General features: G+C 39.2%; 1 protein-coding gene and 1 long non-coding RNA gene across 4 annotated transcripts; one reads left to right on the forward strand and one right to left on the reverse strand.

Moving 5' to 3' along the window:
* Positions 1-33: 33 nt before the first annotated feature.
* LOC149378973 (uncharacterized) lies at positions 34-2838 on the forward strand. Its single transcript, XR_016294166.1, has 2 exons — positions 34-340; positions 2372-2838. It is a non-coding gene; the product is annotated as an uncharacterized LOC149378973 (long non-coding RNA).
* On the reverse strand, positions 1034-11457 carry LOC149378974 (transcriptional activator DEMETER-like). 3 transcript variants are annotated; one of them, XM_089603191.1, is made up of 22 exons: positions 11302-11455; positions 11097-11217; positions 10041-10839; positions 8794-9564; positions 7992-8705; positions 7517-7879; positions 6795-6885; positions 5367-6720; positions 5167-5246; positions 4967-5051; positions 4765-4856; positions 4621-4689; positions 4443-4479; positions 4256-4338; positions 3341-3784; positions 3076-3112; positions 2934-2991; positions 2552-2688; positions 2402-2467; positions 1922-2036; positions 1795-1833; positions 1034-1696 (listed from the first exon to the last, which is right to left on the reverse strand). In XM_089603191.1, exons 3-22 carry the CDS (start codon positions 10672-10674, stop codon positions 1581-1583), a joined length of 5385 nt encoding a protein of 1794 aa, XP_089459317.1. In that variant the 5' UTR covers positions 10675-10839; positions 11097-11217; positions 11302-11455; the 3' UTR covers positions 1034-1580. The 3 variants fall into 3 exon arrangements, with proteins under 3 accessions (XP_089459317.1, XP_089459316.1, XP_089459318.1); XM_089603190.1 differs by lacking the exon at positions 11097-11217 and having other exon boundaries at positions 11302-11457; XM_089603192.1 differs by lacking the exon at positions 11097-11217 and having other exon boundaries at positions 11288-11455.
* Positions 11458-19276: the final 7819 nt, after the last annotated feature.

The following is a 19276-nucleotide window of genomic DNA, read 5'->3' on the forward strand; positions in this document are numbered from 1 at the left end:
CTCTCTCTCCAAAATAAAAATATTGTTTCCATTTCTAAAAAAAAAAAAAAAAGGTTTCCAGTGGGAATGATGTGTGTGAATCCATAGAGTTTGCCAATAGAAACCATTTTTTTCAATAAAGGAGGGAGGGAAAATGAGTAGGCGCGAAACCAAAACAAATCCAATCCTAAAAAGAAATTTAACAAGTTTCTTTCAATCAGTCCTTAGTAAGACTCGGACCTCTTTCTCATAAAATGGAGTTTTGCAAAAATAGTATCTCTGGTCTCGACTCTCGTCTAGCGATTTGAGGATTTCGCTTCCATGGCGTCTTCAAGTTCCCTCTCCCCATGGACACTGTCCGGTTCGTTTTTCTTCTCTCATCACCGCCTTTGCAATCTCTGAACCCTAGCTTCAGTGTCCGAGGCATTTTTTGGGTTTCGTTGTAAGTGTTTCCAGTTAGTATGTTGTGGTTTTAGATGTTTGTATTAGAACGATCGTAACCATTCAGCTTTTGAGAATTTCATTTCCGTGATTATCCTCAATGCCTATAGATTCTTTAGTTTGTGAAAGGAAATAAACTTATGTTTTGGGAATTGAGTTTGTTTAATATTCTTAGGCTCATCTGTGTATTGTGATTCATTCTTATTCTTTTTGTTTAGACTAACGCCGTGGCAGGAGTTAGAAATTCATCTTTCTTTGTTCGATACTGTATAAGTTCTCGTATTGTTATTAAACCGTCCGTGAAATTGGATGAATTTCAGTTACTTTCTTGTGTACGAGTTTATGCGTCTACTCTACTCTTGTGAAGTGATTTGTAGCAGGATAATCATAATTTTGGAGGTAAAAAGGGGTTAAACTTTTATGTCAATCAAGGTTATAGTTTAGAATTTGTATAATTGAGCATTTCCCTTGTATTGTTTCTGAAATTTTACACATTTTGCCAAAATTTCCTGTTGGAACTTGCATAGTAGCAGATTAAGCTTCAGGAAATTTGGCACCACAGAAATTTAGTTTTGATATTGGTATATGTTCTTATCAAGGCTGACAAAGCAGTTAACGGGATTTACTCTCATTTATGATTGATAAAAGTAAAACCAGAGATAGAACTTCTGTTATAGTTGTAACCCTGAACCCAACTACCCAAACAATGCTTTCCAAAACTAGTGTCTCCAGTCAGTGATATAAATCTGTAGATGTCAATCAACTGTTCCTTTATTGCCAAAGAATGCCTCTCTTTAATCGCACTGGATTGTACCTTTTGAACTCGTACATCCCATTTTTTAATATCGATCAATTATTTCCTTTTTTTTGGGAAAGAAACAATTGCCTGACGATGAAGAATCGCTATGGTTCAAACAGAAAAAAATGGTCATCTAGTCTTGTACAAACTACTTCCCTCTTATTATGGGATCTCCCGTGGTGAGATTGCTTTTGCTCTCCCTGGCCGAAATGTGGTTGAACTCATTTCATGTTAGAGGAAGTATAAGTGCATGTACAACATGTTAGCGAGCGATCTTGATATCATCCCGTTGGAGTCTTATCCGATTACATTACAGACCCTGCTTTGTACCCTCTGCTAGTAGTGACTGTCAGTCTCAGCCTCAGTCTTTCTCATCCTTCTTTGTCTTCATCAACTTGCTTGCGACAAAGTGTAGTCTGGACGACAACGGACGTGGTGCTCTTGTTTCCTGTTCAAACCCTCTTACACAAACAAACCCTGCATGTTTAAGTCCACACCAATTAGTTAAATCAAGGAAAGTAAATACCTCCACAAAAATCCCTATCTAAGAGTTAAAAAAAAGTTGTATTTTATACCCTTCCAGAAGCAGTATTGGATCCCCTGCGTTGTGAGGCCTGCAAGATAGATAGTTTATTGATCAGTAAACTGTTTATCCTTCGGAAAGATTATAAGGTAAACGATTATTGACCGGTCTTTCCATACCTTTGAAGATTGATGATACTGAGGTTCCAAAGTAAACGGTTCGTCTCGGCAAATTCCATATCCATTTTCTAGGAACGTCAATTGGATTGTGACTAGACTTGTGATCTGCAAACATCTGCATGGTAATTGAACTTTCACAGCTTAGAACAGTCACTGTCATAAGGGAATTGAAAAAGCAGCTAATCTATATCAAACTGAGAACAAGGTGGCTTGTGTTACATCAGCTTTTAATTTTTTTTAGAAAATGCTATTATATTTGTGGAAACATATTGATGTGCATGTCTGTTATAGTTTTCCCGATCATGTGATGTAACATGAATGACTTAGTAGAACTGGAAGACTAGAGTTTCTGTTCATTTAAAAGAGTACTAAGTGTACCCCTTTTGTTTCTTTTTTAATATATTTTTTTAAATTTTTTAATTTATGATCGAGAATTATCTCGGGAAACAGGGTTAATCAGCTCGTGTTTGGACGACCAACCTCATTAACTTGGAAATATGTGCCGTTAAGAGGAAAGCTCCCTCGCATTGCTGTTCTACAAGGTACCTGAGTAATCCAAGGCAAACTTAAGTAAGTAAATTATATACATTTTGCTTTTTAAGTCTCTTCGTAGACAGCATGTTCAGTTACCAAAATTGTCCCTCTGACTGTCTGGGAATTACTTTCTTTCACGCTACTGCATGAATAGCATGTTGGGTCACTGCACAATGTGTCTGCTTCCGAGCCACAAGATTTCTCTGGTGGTTGAATTGAATTTGCAGTTTCACCTAGCAACATGTGTAAAAAGTTGAGCATAAGAAATTTGTAAAATCAGTTTTATATTGCTGTATCATATTGAGAGATTTTTATTTAGTATTTTGTCAGTGGAGCCATGGAGACGAGATTAGTTTTTTAATTATGTATTTATTTAGTTAGAACAGATTACTTTCTTTTTCTGGTTACTTTCAATACATGCAAACTATGTCCCAATGAGTACTAGTATTCAAATTCATTAATATCATGCCGTGCCTACCTGGTGTCCATATAGCAAGAAGATATGGGCTCGGATCATCAGGTTCTCGGCTATCAAACTGTAAAGTATCATTGTTATTAACCACTGAGAACATCATGTCAAAGTTAATTAAATTGTAGTGGAAGTACATGAATAAACTCACCTGTTCCAACAGAGGATGTGAGTCTGGGAGTTCATATCTGCAAATAGATCCAGGGAGTGAGGCGTTAGATGATGTTTCTTCCTGTTTTGACTTAATGCTGGTGAGTATATACTTATTTTTATTTGCGTTTTCAGATGAATAGCATAGGCTTTTACTATATGCTTCCTGAGTATGGCCAAGCTAGTAATGGACACTAGAAACATATTAGACATTTCTGTCATATATAGCAATCTATATTTGCTCTCTACAATAGGAAGGTACTTACACTTGATGCTCTGTACGGAGTCTACTGATATTCTTCAGCTTAGGTATTGGGATATGAGTCATATTTGGATTCAAGGCAACTAAAGCTTTAGACATATCAGCCTCTTGGAGCTCCATGTTGTTTTGCATGTAGCTTTGTAAATTCTCCGTGAACTCTTTTATGTCGACTTCTATGATGGGGATCTCGTTGGGGTCCTCGAAGTCCTCTATATCACTCAGTGCTATCTCCTCTATGCATTCCTGCTCTGGGGATGCAGGCTCTTCAATGATGGGCTCACACCTTTTACTGTTTGAGGAACCAACTTCTCCAACAGAGCTAGCGCTGTGATGTGGTGCAGGTAGGGCCATAGGATGGATAACAACACCTGGGTTGTTATCTTCTGGTTGAGGAACGGTTGAGCTCACGATACCTTTTTCTTCTGGACCTGGAAGGGCTAGTCTTGCACTGCATGAGCGTTGTTGATGTTAAATAAATGTAGGACCAAGGATGTCCAAGAAGAGTGATATCTCTTTCCTAAGTTAAGTTAAACATACATATAGTTGGCCGTGGTTTACTCGTGCTTTGCCAATTCTCTTTTATATTTCGTCCTTGACGTACGGTTTATCATTTACATATCGTTTCTTGATCTAGATAATTTTCCTTAAAACCAAATCACTGCAAATAAACTTAGCTATTGCATCATCTCCTAGAGTGTGGTTTTTTATTCGTTTTATGAATCTCATGATTGCGAATTTAAGTACAACTGTCCTACTTTCATTAACCTAATTGTCTAAGTACTTGTTCTGTGAATTAAAAGCTAGACATAATTTCTCAAGACTAGTACCGTATTTAATACACTTTTTTTTCAAGGCTTGCTCACAGAAGAACAGAGATATTATTTGCTGCATTTTTTTGTTTGTTTGTTTAGCTGCATACCTTGCGAAAGCACTAGCGAAATGTCTGCACTCTCCTCTCATTGGACAGGCGTTACAATTTGGTTTGCTCTTTGTGCAGAACACCTGCATAGGAATTTGTTTAAAAAGATGGAAAATCTCAATTTTTATGCTAATTCAGAAATACATATTCAGCCAAGGAATGCAGGATTGACAGAAAAATGGAATACCTTCCCAAATGTTATCATCTGGTAGTGTAGCTCATACCTGCACCAGGGTAATTCATTATTTATTAACAATTCTCTAGACTAATAGTTAATGACAGCTATTCGAGTATACCATGCTATAATTTGTGTCTAAGGATGACTAATTAAGATAACTTATTAATGGGTTGAGCTATGGACTTACAGTGTCCGTTGATCAAGCTTGCATAACCTTGGCCAGAGATACTTTTGAATTGACTCGAGTATCGGGTACCTACAAAGGACTGGTCAGGAATCTCCAACGACGACATTATTAATTCAATTGTTATGGGATTATATGAATACTTACAGTTCCAGAAGGTGTAATTGAAGAGACTCAGGAAGTGGTTGGAGAGGGACCCAACCTAGACGTACTGCTATTCTTCCGACGTTTGTATCAACCTTTATGAAAATGAAAATGCAACATGTCGATTAGCCTAGGGAAAAGAAAAGACAAGCAACACTTTGGTTCACTGTGTCTATTAACTAATATGCAGATAAAGGACCCTTACTGGGAATGCAAGATGGTGGAGTGTTAGGAGCCGAACACACTCCACACTTTTCAATCCCAGCCCTCGAATGCTTAGTAAGTAATCCCTGTATAAAATAGAGAAAGCATGGTTATTTATCAAGTGATGTCTTAAACATTGGCAAACCTGGCCATTTGTTGATATTCTTAAAGGAACCGGTGATATTATTGGGAGCAACTCACTTTGCCTTATCTGGGGGAACATCTCTCAACCATTCAAGATCAATGCTCCCATGATCTTTGACCACTCGGTTTAAGAATTCCTGCAACGTGATTGTTGTAGTATTTATGAGATAATCTGATTATATTGCAGCAACTTTGTACGAAATGTTGCTGGAAAGTGTAAAAGTGTGCATGCAAGTGGATTGAGAGAGGAAAAAAACCTTCATTCTTTCTGCCAGCATGTTGTTCATCCCACGTTCTTTGATTGTATCAGAAATGTCTTTAACATTAGCCGTTCTAACAGCTTCGTAGTCCAACGAGTCCATTGAATCTTTTGTTCTTTCAGTTTCCCTACAACTGCTCTTCACCTTCCTTCTCAAGTCGTCCCAATCGACTGCATTCTTCTTATTATCCTCAGCCTTTGCTTTTCTCGGCTTAGGATTTTTAGTTGTTGCAACAGTGGAAGGTTGGCTGGAAGGTGATATTTTCTCATTTGAATTCACCTTGACCAATTTATTTTTTGTGTGTACATGCGAATTTGCGGCAGAGCTACAATCTCCTGCTCCGACAATCATCTCTGCAAGCTTACTGGAATTCTGCAGCTTGTTGAGCGCTTCGGTATGTTTTCCTGGTTCTATCGAAATATTGCTCTTCACTGAGACCGTCTTGTTTCCCTTCTGGTGATCGCTAATGCAAGAAGATTGATTGTTTGCAGTGTTGGGTATGGGTACAGCAGAGCTTGGTTGGTTGGTAAAATCTATGCTAAAAAATGCATCAGGGCTGGTTGTTGGTGTTTCTTGAAACCACCAAGGTCCACTTTGTACCCTAGAGGAGTTATCAAAGCTTAAAACGGATTTTTCAGTTCTTGAGCTCTTGGAAACAGTTTCTGGTCCCTTAGCAGATGTGGACGGTGGTGATTGCCACGAGGATGTGCTTTCTTCACTAAAGGGTTCGCGCCACCAAAGGTCTGATATTCCATGGCTCGTCAACCTATCATTTCTGTGCAGATGGTGAGGATTGTCTGGAATGGTGAATGAAGTACAGCCCAGATGTCTCATTGTTTCTGTGCTTGTCTGGGACAGATTCATCTGTCCATACTTTGATTTTCCATCCAATACCGTGCATCCGTTTACTTGACTGCAAACTTCCTGTACCGAAGAAGACTTCTCCCACAGTAGAAACTCTGGTAAAGCTGAAACTTGGCCATTTCTGGGTTTGCATCCGATAGAAGGATCTTCTGTTTCGGAGTTGGAGCCTGAGCTGGATCTTATCCCTCCAACAACTTCCGTTACCGAGGAATTAAAGGAATCTTGTGACAATATGAACTCTTCCTCGGAACTTTGAATTGGTGCCTCTTTGCTGGTCCCCAGGGTATCATTTCCGTACTGATGCTGAACTGGTTCCCGGGGTATTCTGTTTTGGTTGGTTGGTTTACTTGATACTTCATGCCATCTAATGGCCTCATCTGGATTTATCGTCGCTATTGGCACTTCAATGTCTATTACGTTTGTCACAACCTCAACTTGTGTTCTCGGCTTCAGAGGAAACCGCGCCGCCATGGACATGAACGCAGAGCTGCGGGACAGTATTAAGTAAACGTCATTCAAGTTACAGGTACGCTCAAAATTGTTCTGCAAAATTGATTGTACCTTGACAGGTGGTCTGAGACATTTTGAGTAAGGAAAACTCCAATTACTGAGTCAACAACTGATCCTTTCCATCGTGAGAAACGTCTATCTCCTATATAGTGTAATAATTGGATTAATTGCTGATAATCACTACGATAAATACATTATTAGGGACTGCTAGCAGACAGTTTATTAATTTTGCTTGCTTTCCCATTGCCACAGAAATGCACGGTAACTATAAGTCACCCACTTGAATTAAGGTTTATCCCTGTTCAATAACTTTCTGTGTTGAACTGAGGTATATCAATTTTCATTACATGTGCAGTAAGAGCAAAGACAATACGCTCAATTACGTTAGTCCTTATTGCTTCCCAGATAATTTTTGTACACACAAAAGTTTTAAAAAGCAGGCAAGTAACAGTCCTAAAAATTGTACGCTGCGTGCTTGAAATGTGAAGGAGACTTCCGTTCACTTTAAACTTCCTACAATCATCTATATAAATAAATGAATAAATAGGATTTTTTTGGAGTGATGTGTGTGAACCCTCAATTATAAAGGCACCAATTGTTTGGCCATGCACAATCGTCTCTGTGTCCCCCTTTTTAGACTTTATAAGTAATTATATAGGGTGATTTTTTCAAAAATTGTTGGAATAAACAATGATTACCAACATTATTGTTGCAAATATTTGAAGTAATCTATGAGAAATAAAAATTGGTGGGGATGAAAGAAATTAATGCACCTTGAACGAGGTGCATACGTGCGATGAAGGAATCAACCCGTCCCGTAAACACCTTCCTTTCCTCTTCCCACCACTTCTCCTTCTTGTCGTCAGCTGCTTCTGCATTTTCGCTTCCCTCCTTGCCCATCAAAAGATTCCAAATCCTGTTTGTTTCTGAATCCAGGTCCACTTTGGGCCGTGGTTTACGCTTCTTTAAAATGTCACCCTGATATGGAACAAGTGTTCCACCTCCCTGATATGGGACAAGTGCATTTTGGTTTGTACTATTTTGTAAACCAGCGCTGTTTCCATTTAGATCAAGGATCTGAAGTCGATATGTGATCTCATCTATTGGTGTAGTTTGTGGAATCTTCTCCTTTGCACCTGCATTACATGGTAATTGATGTCAGGACAATTCAGTAGAACAGATAAGAGCACACAAACAGTACTTTTGAAGATATCTATCAATGGTTTTAATCAAAATAAAAAAAATTACCTCTTCTTTTTGTAGGTTTTTCCTGTATCGGGGTGCGCATCATATGGTTCTTTTCTGGTGTGCTAACACAGTCAGTTTGGAACATCTGGATATGCCCTTGTGCAGCGGAGTTCACTTGGAGGGAGGCTGTAAGAGGATTATAAGCCGAAGTAGATCCTATGGTTCCCGTGTGTGATTTATGACCTGAAGCTATAGACTGAACATAATTTTCACTGGTGAACTTGCTTGCATCACTGACGTCCCTGTCTCCAAGCCTACTGGTATTGTGCTGAGAGTTCAGCAGTGCACTATAGCTTTGTTCTAAATTTCGTGACATCAGATGGAGATCGTGTTTTTGAATCCCCCCTTTGGCTACAATGGCATCAAAAGACATGTTCTTGTTCTGCCTATAGCCGTCTCCACTTCTCGATTTCTTATCGAATCCTTGTCCAATGTGCATGGTGTGGCCGTTCGACAATGAGGCCGTGCATTCCTTTGCAGAGAGACGGGCTTGTTGGACGGTTTGAGAATGATCTCTCTTCGATCCTCTTCGTTCACTGGATTTGTAGGGAGTCTTGGGTACCGGTTGAAACACATTCCTCATCAGGTCTTTAACCCTCTGAAGGTCCGCCGGATCAACTTGTGTGACGTTTTCCAGATTAGCCTTTCCTATTCCTTCAGCGCATACCTCTCTTGTCTGCTGCTGATTAGCAGTTCCGTCAATTTCACGTCTACCTGCTCAATAAAAAAAACAATTCATCTTAATTTCTTTCACTAAACCCAATGAAACGACTGTTTTTCCTATCAAGTAGAGAAACATTACCGTTTGGCTTTTGACTTTCTGATCCTGTAGGTGCTTCACTCTGCAGGGTTGACACTATTCTTGTTCCGTTAAGGTCTGTTGATTGGTGGTTGATGGTATCGTCAGGATTGCCTCTATTCTCGTTACTGGTCTCCTGCGGTACAGCCATGTCGAGGTTGTTCTTATCAATCTCTTCCAGATTAAAGCTTAAGACTCTTTTGCAGGCTTTAGGAACCGAAGTGCTGATAGATTCTGTTGTCTCTCCTGTAAGGTCGATCACTTCTACTCCCGAATCCCGAGGAAGCTTCTTACAAACGTATTTCCTCTTTCCCGATCGGTTCTCATTGGACTCTGGATTCTTTGGAATGGCGGGCTTTGGGGTTCGTTTGGGCTTTCCTTCCCTGACGACCTTGGGCCTGTGTTTTCTTCTCTTGGGTGGTTTCTGCTGAGGCGTCTCGTTCAGATCAATGCCCAGATCACCTTTCTTCTCGGAAATCGCAGTTTCTTTGACTGGTGTCGAAACGACAGTGGACGACGAATCCACGATGTTCTGAAAAAGTTGGTCACAATTTTGCTGAATTGTTCCATCGGCGCATTGGACTAAATTCCCCGACATTTCTTTTCCGCGGCTTATACCTTCTTCTGATATCGACGTTGACTCAGATTGCTGCTTCTGTAAGGACTCGAATGATGTGAAGTGGAGCAAATTGGTATGATTTGTGAGATGGGCTGCGTTGATGGTTGGCGAGAGATTCAGATCATAGATTGGCTTGGAAGGCATCGATGAATCATCTGCGCGCATGTAATATCAGATCATCAAGTAGAGATTATACATTTAATCCCAGTTCCATATAAAAGTTAGACAAAAAAGTAAATCATCTGCCTTTGAGTACCCTGGTAAATACGCTGGTGGCAAAATCAAGGTCATCTAAAAATTAACTCATTTCATGAAGTGATTGTGTGAATAAGAAATTCTGAAAAACAGAAAACACTATCTTTTTTTTTTTTCTTTTTCATTTTTTACTGTAAAAATGGTCATCTTATTATGCATGGTTTGAACAAATATATCAAACGAGTTCCTAGGAATGTTATTTGTGTTAGAGCAGAGTTTCACTTGAATTCTTGAGGGAGCAAAGGAAACCATTGTGGAAGAAGATTTGTAAAAAAAAAAAAAAAAAAGAGAGAAGCTATTATTCAAATAATAAAATCATATATTTTTTGTTGGAATTTGACAAACTTAACAATCAAGAGAATAACTGAACACTTACATAGGAATTCCTGTGTAAACCCATTGACATTACGATTATCCAAATCTTCCATTTGATTGCGGTGCAACTGAATGCCACCACTTGATCCAATCCAATTTCTCTCGTTTTGGCTATGCAGATTCGCAAATTCAGACTGATAGCTGAAACCCGAATCGAAACTGACTGAGCCACAATGCTCTTGTTCGTCCCTCAAGTGAGCCTGTCGATTTGGAATCAGAGGCCTCTCTGGTGCCATTCTCAAATCTGCGCTCTTTGCATTCTCCGTGACGGCATAATCAGAAGAATCTCCTCCTAACAAAAGCTCCATCAATGGAATATTGTTCCAATCACGTTGTTGATAGGGACCCGGAACGTTGTTCGTTGTCGGGTTTCTCTTCGCCATATTCCCGCCCGACCCAAACTGCCCGGGAATCCGACCCATCTGCGGACCAGTGTCGAAAATCTGAGCCAAGCTGTCGTAACTTGGCACCGTTTGTGTCCAACTCTCGGGGCTCGGCTGATTGTCTACTGGGTCATCAAGGATCGAATCAAATCTTGCCGGAATGGCCGTCTTTTTGGGCTTTGCTGGAATCCAACAACCGTCCAGCTGGAACTCTTCGCGGTGTGGAATCGAGAAACCGCCAAGAAAGTTCATCCTCGAAAATCACGCCGAAGCTCAGAGAAGATGACCCCAAATTTTATGCTTCTCTTGGTTTTTTGGCAGTTTACCTTCTTGGGTCGATCACAAAATGTTTGAAGGGCATGAATTTTTTTTTGGGTCTATCCTTTTTTTCTCTCCACCCTCATTTCTTCTTTATTCCTACAGGACACGGTAAAGAGAGAAAATCATATCTCATCTGAAGAGGAAAGAGAGGAATAAAGGGAAAAGTGAAGATAGAGTCATTGAGTGGTTAATGCAGAAGAATCATGTTTTTACCCAAAAGATCCTCAACAGCACAACCCCAGCTAATGCAGTTTAACTCCCATGGAAAAACGTGTAAAGCATGAATGACAATATAAAATTATAGCATAATTATGGCTCTTTAAGTGAGGGAAAAAGAAGAAGCAAAAGCCAACCTGAAAAATCTTTCAGATTGACGTGATGGTGAATCCGGGTTTGATGGTCAGGATTCAGAATAGAAAAAACAACTAATGACACAAAATCTTCAGCATAAAAAAAAAGGATCTTCATTTGGGTCTGTCAATAAATTAGAATTGGATAATAAATAATTGTGAAATGCAGTTTCATAAGTCTGGAAAAAGCTCACCGATCTGGGTTTACCTTAAGTGGGTAATCTCATAATATGCTTAGTCAATGCCGGAGATTTCTTTGCTAGTCTTCACCGTGAAACAGACGTAGGGAGAGAGAGAGGGAGAGAGAGAGAGAGGAGAGAGAAAATTAGATACCCACCTAACTAGTGAAAAAAAATAAGTTTGTAGATTTTAAATATTAAAATAATGCCAAGAGAGTCAGACTGAGCACCTCTCGTGCTCATAAAAACAAGTCTAGCTTTAAATAGCTTATATTGTGTTTCGAATCTCTTTCCTTCTTTATTATAACACTTCTGAAGGATTTGTTTTGTCTGACACCACTGGTGCCAAAAGTCGGTTAATTACCGTTATTTTTATGTTTGCTTTTGTGGGTGTCGTAGGTTTTCTTTATTATTATTTTTTTTAAAAAGAAGAATAAATGACATTGGGAGGACAATTGCAAAATATTGACCTGAAACTAATATGGCACTCTAGTCTTTACGTGGGACCTGTATATAAAATATAACTAACGTACCACCTTAATTTCTCCCATATTTGATTGAATGTATAACGCAACTCCTTTAATAATTTAAATAATAACAATAATTCTAGTGTTGTTGTAATTGTACGTCAACAAAAAGGTTCCTTTTTTTTTTTTTTTTTTTTTTTTTTTTTTTTTTTCAATTGTGAAACATTTAAACGCTCCCTCAAGTATTTGGGATCCAAATATCATCATTATGTTATTGCATTTTAACTGACAAATTTCGTGCAAACCATTTCGGCTACAACTTTCAAGTGTAATTAATCAATATCGAAATCTGATTTGTATTTACTATTTTTTAAAAGCAAATATTGACTTTTCAAGAAAAAAAAAATTATAAATGGTATTGAAATATGTTTCTTAAAGTACGTGGAAGAAATGTAGTAATTTTATTTACCAGATTTATTAGATTACCTTGGGAGAAAAGATTTGCTGTCTCTTATTTGGTTTATTTACAGACACGTCATGTCAGAATCGTTATCGTTGTCAATAGTTAGAGGCTAGTGGAAGTAAAATGATAAGAGAATTGAGAATGCAATAATTAATCTACCTGTAAATTAGGATCTTACATATTAAACGACTTTTTAGTTTTGTTATATTTCTTGATGCCCTTTTTATATATATTCCTCTTTTTATATTCTTCTATTTTAATAAGAGACAATTAAACACAATAATTTAATAATCCACAATCTTTTGAAAAAATAGTTCATATTTCATTTTATTAAAAAATAGTCTACCAGACCAGCAATAAATTAATTTACCATAGATCTGATGGACTATTTTTTTGTAATAAAATTAAACTTTGAGTATAATTTTAAAAGTAACTAAAAGAATGAGTAGTTGCGATAAATATTTATTTTAATAATATAGTATTATTTTCTCATCACATCTATCATTAAAAAAATGTTGGAAACTTATCTTCAAATTTTGGTATGTCATGTTGTTTTTCCTATTTTTTTGTTAATTAAAATTAGGATAAAAATTTATCAGTTAAAATTTGTCACATTCCGGCGTCACCTAAATGCCCAAAGTGTCAATTCATGCGATAAACAAGGAAGAGGTAATTTACACTTTGGGCATTTAGGTGACCTAAAGGTAAAAAAATAATATAGATGATATTTATTTTATTTTTAAAAATTAAAGAGGTAATTTAAATATATTTGCATTTCACATTCCCGCTCGTAATAGAACGAAGTTCACTTTTTTAGAGCTAGTGAACCAAAATTAGATTGCCTTAAATGATGAAGTCTTAGATATTTATAGTGAGGTAATGAGCCGGGGTAAAATCGTCATTTACTAGTGTCCTCCCTCCGAGTTTGGGGTAAAGGCAGGCCTCTCTCGTCGAGACGAAATGAGAGTCGCCTTTTGCTGAGGTAAAGGCAAGCTTCGCTTGTTGAGATGGAATGAGTATCGCCTTTTGCTAAGGTAAAGGCAAGCCATCCTTGTTGAGATGGAATGAGCGTCGCCTTTTGTTGAGGTCAAGGCGAGCCTTCCTCGTCGAGATGGGATGGGCTTCACCTTTTGCCGAGGTAAAGACGGGCTTCCCTTGCCAAGATGGGATGGAGGTCACCTTATGTCGTGGTAAAGGCGAGCCTCCCTTGCCGAGATGGAATGGAGGATGCCGTTTGCTGTGGTTAAGGCAAGCCTACCTCGCCGAGATGGAATGAGAGTCGTCTTGTGTTGAGGTAAAGGCGAGCCTCCCTCGTCGAGATGGGACGGGGGTTGCCTTTTGTTGAGGTAAAGGCGAGCCTCTCTTGCCGATATGGAATGGGGGTCGTGGTTTGCTAAGGTAAAGGCGAGACTCCCTTGCCGAGATGGAATGAAGGGCGTCATTTGCTGTGGTTAAGGCAAGCCTCCCTCGGCGAGATGGAATGGGGGTCGTCTTTTGCTGATGTAAAGGTGAGCCTCATCTGCTGAGATGGAATTAGGGTGTTGTTTGTTGTGGTTAAGGCAAGCCTCTCTCCACCCTTCAGCCCTTTGATCAAGTCCTTGGAATTTCCGCTTTATTTTTTGGACCGGGCTCGCCTTGCTCCTTTGTTTTTGACTTGGGCTTTCCGCTTTGTTTGTTGGGATGGGCTCGCCTTGCTTCTTTATTTTTGAATTGGGCTTTCATGTTTTTCCGGATAAGAGGAATTTCTCATAACACTCCCATTAGTCACTAATGATGCAAATATTTATGGAGCAACTAAAATGTAACATGAAATATTTTACCTTCGAAAAAAATTAAGTATATATATATATATATATATATATATATATATATGTAATTTTGATAAACATTAAATACTTTTACAGTCATTTCCAAAAAAATTGATAAGGGAAAATAACACATTTATACCCTGTGTTTTAGTGAAATGTCGAGTTTAACCCTCGGTTTTCAAAAATGTCGAGTTCATACCCTCTGTTTAACTAAAATGACGAAATTATACCATCTGTTTAACTAAAATGACGAAATTATACCATGAAATAGACAACAGTGTCACGAATATTCTTTTTATTGACTTTTCATTGACGTTGACTATAATATTTATATATAAACACCAATTATCTTTATTCATTCGCGCCATATATGTAATTTATTTAAAAACTAAAAAATAAACAACAGTCTCTTAGTTGTGAAGAACACAGAAAGAGGCAAAAGGGTAAACATCGATACTTGATAGTCATCAAAATCGCATATTCGAACAGAGAATCCAGGATTTAGAGTTACAATTCGAACACGAAATGAAGTCATTTCTTAGGAGGTATGAGTTTTATTATTTAATTTCAATTTAATGCTATTTTTATTTCAAAATTGAGAATTTGAAAGTTAGGGTACTGATTTAGATTTGATTTGGTTTTTCTTATATAAGAGTTAATATCAATGAAAGGGAGATTTGTGATACTGTTATTTATTTTAGGGTATAATTTCGTCATTTTAGTTAAACAGAGGATATAAGTTCGTCATTTTAGTTAAACAGGGGGTATGAACTCGACATTTTTGAAAACCGAGGGTTAAACTCGATATTTCACTAAAACACATGATATAAATGTGTTATTTTCCCTTTTGATAAACATTAAATACTTTTACCGTCATTTTCAAAAAATATAAAACTAGAATATACAAAGGGAATGAAAGATTAGAGAGATTTCACAAATAAACATATGTATATTAAATACAAACTATATGTTTATCAGATTAATTTATACATAGGCGCGAGATCTAAAAAAATTATATACGGAAAGCTAAGGCCATGTTTGGTATTCATCTCAAAAACAGTTTTTGAGTGGAAAAAATTGAAAACAAAAAGTGAAAGTTATGTTTGGTTTAAGTTTTTGGAAAAAATTTTCAAAATTTTTTGAAGTTGTTTTGTAAAAGAGTAAAGAAAACTGAAAACAAATAAAAAGTGTTTTTGGAAAAAAAATTTATTCTCTTCTCTCCTCCTTCTCCTCATTTCTCTTTTCATTTTTTCAAAAACAAAAATGAAAACTGTACTAAACACTTTTTTTTTTTTCAGTTTTTTCAATTTCTCAAAAATAAAAATGAAAACTGTACCAAACAGGTTTTTGAAAACAACTGCAAAATAATTTTTCAGTACAACTACAAAAATTAGAAAATGAAAAATAAAAACTTTTTGAGTTAAATGTTATTGCATAACAACAAAGTACACCTCTATCATTAAGCAAAAGATGTGCTGGGGTGAGAGAGGCTCGAACTCTCGACCTCAGGATCACTCTTAAGCTATGAGATCACGCGCTAACCAACTGCGCCACCACCCCTGACCAGTTAGGGAAATAAATATATATACCAAAATTTAATTCATTAAAGTAACGTTATTTTTTTTCATTACAAAATATGTTGTACTTTTTTTTTTCATTAGAGAAATATGTTGAACTTGTTAGCAATATCACAAATAATATTGGTAGAATTCAAAGACAAAAGGCAAGCTAATAAAATAGAACATAAACCGGAAATGGAAAAAGAAACAGAAGAGGTTATCAAAGGAAATTCGTCGAGGTCCGTTGGACGGTTTCCTTGAAGCTTTTTATCGCCCTCCATAGGTGCGAGAAAAGTTGAGCGAAAACCTCCGAGGAAAACCTCCTAGATTCCCGAAACCCGAGCCCGGCCCGGCTAGGCTCGACGGCGGCGGGCGTGTGTGTGCGCGCGCGCGAGGGGTTAAGAATTAACACACCCACACTCTCTTCTCTTGCACTTGTTTATCCACTAAAGAAAGAGGATAATATATAAACACTACACAAAAAACTTACCCAACCCATGTGGGACTCTTGAAATTCACTTTACTTACACATAACAAATGTGTTCTTTAAGCATACTTTGAGTATCAATTTCTCATTTATTATAGTAATGATTTTGGAAAATAAATAATCAATCTTATACCCGTCGCAACGAAGAATAAGAATACGCAAGAATTAACAAATTTCGATGAGTGGACTCCACTCTAATATTAGCCACAAATCACTCATAAACTTGTTAATAAATACTCTTTATTTAACAATTCTTCCAACAAAACTTAGAAGCTGAGTAATTCGAAACTCACGACTTAAAATGTTTACCAGTTTATGTTGATAAAAAAGTATCAATAAAAAATGTTTATCCGCTTGTGTGGAATATCCAAGATTGAATTGAGTGTTTATCTTAGAGCACTCGACGCTTTATGTTCTAAGCTCTATCCGAATATTTGTCTCTTCTGCGGTATGCGATTTGTATGGTAATATTTATAATTATTCTTGTTCTATTTTTTTTTAGCTCAATTGTTATTTCTTAACCGCAATTCGTTCTCTATACATTCACATTGTGTAATGCTAATCAAAACAATTTCCAATCTATCTCGTATTCTATTAGTTTTTGTGTTATCTTTATTCAGACACTATTTAGATAACTATGTTTTTAAATGGATAATATATGAAGTCATCTTTGTTACTTTTTTGCTTGCTCAATAGATGATTTTACTTTCTTGTCTATTTTTTGTTGTTTAAATCTTTAACAAAATTTGGAATAATAAATAAATGGACAAGATGTTGAATGATTTTTGAAGCTTCTTTTGCGTACTGTTGATTTGTCCATAGAATGAACCGAATATTTAAAGCTCATGATATGCTACTGATTTACTTACAATGATTGGATTGTGTTGTCGGTCGTTTTCGAAAAACCCAAGACACGCCGCTCAAAGGGCCGATGGTCAGACCGGAGGTCCTGAAGAGTGGCAAGCCTTCCTTCACAAGTCGCCGGCAAGCCCTCGCGCCGAGACTCTCAATCCTTCGAGTCGAGCTTCGCTCCTCGAGTCGAGTCTTTCTCCTCGAGTTGAGCCTCGTTCCTCGAACGGAACCTCGGGATATTCTCTTTGAGTCGTTCTCCTCGAGTCGAGCATCGCTCCTCGAGTCGAGCCTTGAGTCACGCTCCTCGAGTCAAATCACGCTCGTCGAATAGATACTTTCGTATTTTGCACAACAAGCGCAATGTCCGAAGCCCAAAGCAGCCCAACGGGCCCAATAGAACAAAGGCTGCGAAGGCCCACGAAAGTCCAGCCAGGCGCGCGCCGCACGTCGCGCCTGGCTGAGGTCGCACCGCGCGCAGCGCGGCGCATTCCGTGCGCCACAGAATTACGCGCCGCGCACACGCTGCGCGCCTCCTCTTGACGGTGCGCGCGCCTATAGTCCCACATGGACGAGAAAGGAGCCTCCTAAGGCCCTCAAACAACTATAAATACCCCTCTCATTGTGGGGGAAGCAACCTAATTCATTCCAATCGATACGCTCGAATTCTCGCTCTCATCTTCTTCTTTTGATGCCATCTCTGGCCTGAAGCGCTCTCTACAAGTCTCTCTCTCGTTCTCAGAGGTTCCGAAGCACTCTCGGGGACCCCCGGACGTCGCTCCCTCTGATCGAACTCCGAGATTAGTGCCAAGGCACGCTCCTAGGGTTTTCCACCTAGAATCCCCTACGCGTCTAACACACAAGACACGGCCTCCCAAGAGGGGAACTCCCGACGTTCGGCCCTTGACAGACTTGGTCAAAGGGAGAATGTTGCGAAAAGTCAGGGCACGCGGAGAGCGCGCCGTCGTAGACGAAGCCTGCGCCTCCGTATGACAAGCCCTGATCTCAGGGACCATCTCACTGCTCAACGCAATGGACGTGGCAATGATCTGAGAGAACGACTGAGCTCTCGACCCAACATCCTGCTGGGAGCCCCAACTAATGGGAACCGCCGCACGGGTCAAGGGTGTAATGAAAGGCGGCATGTGACTCCTCCCGAACAGGGAGTTACTCTGACAACCGGTCTCGATGTGGTAACTATGATCCACAATCTTCGGAATGAGGTACGAGATCTCCGGGAATACGAAATAGGCGGAAGTGCCTATGGAGTCGTTGAGGAGAATTCCTCACCTTTCACGGCTCAGATATTGGCTGAGGTTTGTATGGGGAATTTCAAACTCCCGAACCTCGCTCCCTATGATGGAAAAGCATATCCTGCTTATCACATCCAGCACTATGAGACCTGGATGACGATGCAAGGTGTCTCTCCCGGCGCCATGTGCCAAGCCTTTAGTCTTACCCTCGCCGAACCCAGTTTCGAGTGGTTCAAGAACTTAAGACCGGGAAGCATCCACTCGTTCAAAGACCTGAAGGACATGTTCCTAGCACGGTTCGCCACATCTATGGTCCAAAAGAAGACCAAGATGTACCTGTGGTCAATCAGGCAAGAGAGTGGCGAGTCTATTAGGCGATACCTAACCCGATTCACCGAAGAGTCAAACAAGGTCAACCGCTTTGACGACGGTGACCCAATTGCCGCTATCATTGAAGGCTTGCGCACAAGTGACTTCCTCAAGTCGGTCATTGGCCGTGTCCCTTCCACCAAGGCCGAGTTGATGACTCGAGCTAAGACCTTCATGGGAATCGAAGATTACCTCGACGGCCGCAAGAGGAACAATCAAAGCTCTCGTCATCAAGACGAACCTAGCCACGAGCAAGGCGAATCTCGTAAAAGACGAAATAAGGGAAATCAGGCTTCCAATAGCCAACCCCCTGCACCCCAGAAGCCACGACTTGCGGAAGACTTTAAAGGGTATTTGTTGTTCACACCGTTGAACACGACGCCAGAACGGATCTTGGCTTTGGCACGTGACAAGTTCACTCCCCCGGCTCCAATGAAAAAAGATGCTGCGACTTGCGATCGATCTAGATATTGCGAGTTCCATCAGGAATACGATCACTTGACCTTCGAATGCTACAATCTTAAAAGGGAGATCGAGGCTTTGATCCAACGGGGTAAGCTGAAAGAGTTCGTGTTACGTATGATCAGCGTTGTGGGCCCCACCACAAACAGACCACAGTATGGCAAGGGAGGAGGAACAACCGCTTCTACCGACCGAACCGCGGCTACTACCAACACTAATCCAAAGCTCCACGTTGTGACCACAATACTGGGAGATCCGCAAGATGGAGATTCAGCCCGACAGCGGAA

This window comes from Urtica dioica, chromosome 12, assembly GCF_054948205.1.
Source record: "Urtica dioica subsp. dioica isolate 48M chromosome 12, U.dioica_male_clone48M_v1_H2, whole genome shotgun sequence".
NCBI lineage: Eukaryota > Viridiplantae > Streptophyta > Magnoliopsida > Rosales > Urticaceae > Urtica > Urtica dioica.